This window comes from Musca domestica, unplaced genomic scaffold (assembly GCF_030504385.1).
Source record: "Musca domestica strain aabys unplaced genomic scaffold, Musca_domestica.polishedcontigs.V.1.1 90, whole genome shotgun sequence".
NCBI lineage: Eukaryota > Metazoa > Arthropoda > Insecta > Diptera > Muscidae > Musca > Musca domestica.
This window is the reverse complement of record NW_026712436.1, coordinates 1,857,163-1,860,155: the sequence shown is the minus strand read 5'-3', so window position 1 is coordinate 1,860,155 and position 2,993 is coordinate 1,857,163. Positions and strand designations below refer to the sequence as shown.

At 29.4% G+C, this 2,993-nt stretch overlaps 1 protein-coding gene across 1 annotated transcript; it reads left to right on the top strand.

The window, feature by feature from the left end:
- Positions 1-409: 409 nt before the first annotated feature.
- Positions 410-1,224, top strand: LOC131806960 (uncharacterized). The gene is made up of 4 exons (XM_059131944.1): positions 410-467; positions 526-684; positions 745-918; positions 981-1,224. Exons 1-4 carry the CDS (start codon positions 414-416, stop codon positions 1,155-1,157), a joined length of 564 nt encoding a protein of 187 aa, XP_058987927.1. The 5' UTR covers positions 410-413; the 3' UTR covers positions 1,158-1,224.
- Positions 1,225-2,993: the final 1,769 nt, after the last annotated feature.

Below are 2,993 nucleotides of genomic sequence, written 5' to 3'. Positions count from 1 at the left end.
AATTTTGAAGATTTCGAAATAACTGAAATTTTCACATAGTCGAGGGTATAAACAGTTCGGCCCCGCCGAATTTAGCTGCATTTGGTTTCTTAGTATAAAGGAATATTTATAAATAAAAACCATTCGAAATGGAACATTTACATTATTTCCAATGATGTGTAAAAATTAATTTAATTTCCCTTAAATTATTAAACCGATAAACAATTATTTGTATGAAATGCATACAAATTCCACAATGCTATTCATTGTTTGTCAAGGTTGGGAGTTATATTACATCTAGATTCGCAGTATTCATATCGGGCAAGGCATTTTGAAGCCCTAAGAACTCAGTCAAAATAGTTTCGTAAGTAAATCAAAATAAATATGAAAAAAAAAACTTTAATTTATCTTATCATTTTTCTAGGTTCTTCAAAATGTTTTATTCAACCCAAATCGTATTATTAGTACTTGGCTTGAATGCAATTGGTGTGAGTGACTTTTTTCAAAATCTTTTATAAAAAAAAAATTAATAATTTCACCTTGCAGTTTGTCTACACCGAAATCATTATTAAAGGCACGAAGTTAATCTGTATTCCAAATTACAAATATTTAATAAATCACACATGTCGTCTCAAGGCTGTTAATCGCTACAAAAGTGTAGTCTTTATGGATGCCTACATCAGAAATCAGTTAAATAATGTAACCGTGAGTATTGAAGAGCAGTCATAGATTCAAATGCCAATATATCTCCCTCAAAACTCTCAGGTTAATGCTGCCCTCTATGCCCGCAATGATGTCAACACCTATAATCCATTTCTGATCAATTTCACTCAAAACATTTGCTGGTATCTGTGTAATCACCGATTCGGAACATACATGAAGGTATTCATGGATGTTTTATTTCGTTATACCAACGTCAATCATTCCTGTCCATATGAGGTTTGTATTTATTTCAATTCAATGGTATTCGGTTTTCTAAATAAGTTTTTCTTCTTCTTCAGGGGCTTTTAGTGGCAAAGGGTTTATATTTTGAAGGAAATTCCATGTCAGCATTGTTTCCAAAAGGTTCGTACAAGGGAGTTTTCATTTTTTACGAAGGTTATCCCTTGGACCACATTGGTACAGTGGAGTATTATGCCGACTTGTATGATGTCAAGAAAATGCAAAAGAAGAACTAGGAGCGATTCAAAATGCATTATTTGTTTTTAGAAATATAAAATTCATGTGAAACTGTTACTAACTCCTCGGAAGAAGTTCTCAAATAAATGGATTGTCGAGAATTGTATGCTTTATTTAACAGTTGGACGTAAACTTAATGTATAAAAAATCATAGGTTCAGCCGAGCTGACTTTTTTAATAAAATCTATTTTAATTTATTAAAGATTCAAGCTATGTACCATCACAGTTTTAGCTGGAAAGTAAAAGTAGTCAGAACTTTGGAAATATCGAAATATATTAATATACTGGTTAGATCTCATACATCTAATTTCCAACAAATGCTCAATAACATTTTCGTGATTTTTAATAATTTTCAAGGATTACTTGATCAATAATGGAGAGTATTTAAAACATAGTTGTCCAAAATTTTAAATATTTCGTATATATTTTAAAAAAATTTTTTGCAAAGTCTTTCAGGACGAAAATCTTGGTTTATAAAGATATTTCAATGTCTTTTAATAATAAATAAGTAAAAAAAGTTGTAAGGCCGGGCCGAACTTTGAATACTCTCCACCATTTGGAACGAATTTGGTAATTTTCAAAAAAAAAAAATTAAATTCGTTAAAAATAAAATCTTGAAAATACCAAATATAGCTGTTACATTAGGACGTGGACCTGCACAGGTAACATTTGTCACAAGCCATTACAATATTCAAATGTGAAACTTAAAAAAAATCGGTGAATAATGTAGATAAAATAATGAAAATGCCGAATATATATATATATATATATATATATATATATATATATATATATATATATATATATATATATATATATATATATATATATATATACATATATATATATATATATATATATATATATATATATATATATATATATATATATATACATATATATATATATATATAAATATATATATATATATATATATGTTTTGCTCTATAATACTTTTCATCAGGCCGAAAAAAAACAACAAAACGCTTCAAAAGGAAATAGGTTTTCAAACGGCTGAATAACAACCAAACTCATAAAGGGGTTTCACTGAATTCTTAACCAAAACCTTCCACTTGTCCCACTCGTTGTTGTTTTTACTTTTGTTTTGCAATACACATATAAATAACATTTCTTATATAGAGTACACATATTTTTGGTAGATTTTTAACTTCTTCTCGGTATTTTCCTCACATCATATAAATCGGCATAATACTCCACTTTACCGATGTAGTCCATGGGGTAACCTTCATAGAAAATAAAAACTGCTTTATACGAACCCTTTCGAAATAAAGCCGATATTGAGTTCCCCTCAATATACAACTCCTTTGCCGTTAGGAAACCCTAAAAGAAGAAGGAAAATTAATAAAAACTAGTTAAAAAGTATCAGTCGGTTCTGCCAACAGATTTATACCCTCAATCGATGTTTGATTATTTAAATATATTTTGACTTTAACACCATTCATCTCAGGTTTCATCTCAAGGTTGAGAGAAATGTTTAGATATAGCAAATTATAAAGAATCGCGGACTTGTTTCGCAAATTATAACAGATAAAAGTATTGAAAATTGTGACCCTTTGTGGGTGAGGTACCAGAAGGGTGTTAGATAACTGTCACCTTAACAAGAGATCTTTTGTTAGCAAAAATGTTTGTATGTGTGACATTTGAAGAGAGTTAGATGCTTACTTCGCTTTCTATGAGCGTTTTTTTTTTTTTTCAAAATGTGGATGAGGTACCAGAAGAAATAGTGCGATCTCTCCAATTTTTATAACAGATCTTGTGTTGATGGAAACATTGAGATGTACCAGTAGGAGAGGACCGAAATATACCATTTTTAC

Coding starts and splice junctions, on each gene's coding strand:
- LOC131806960 (XM_059131944.1), top strand. CDS start 414: ATGTTTTATTCAACCCAAATCGTATTATTAGTACTTGGCTTGAATGCA. Junction 685..744: donor ATCAGTTAAATAATGTAACC/GTGAGTATTGAA, acceptor CAAAACTCTCAG/GTTAATGCTGCCCTCTATGC. Junction 919..980: donor ATCATTCCTGTCCATATGAG/GTTTGTATTTAT, acceptor CTTCTTCTTCAG/GGGCTTTTAGTGGCAAAGGG.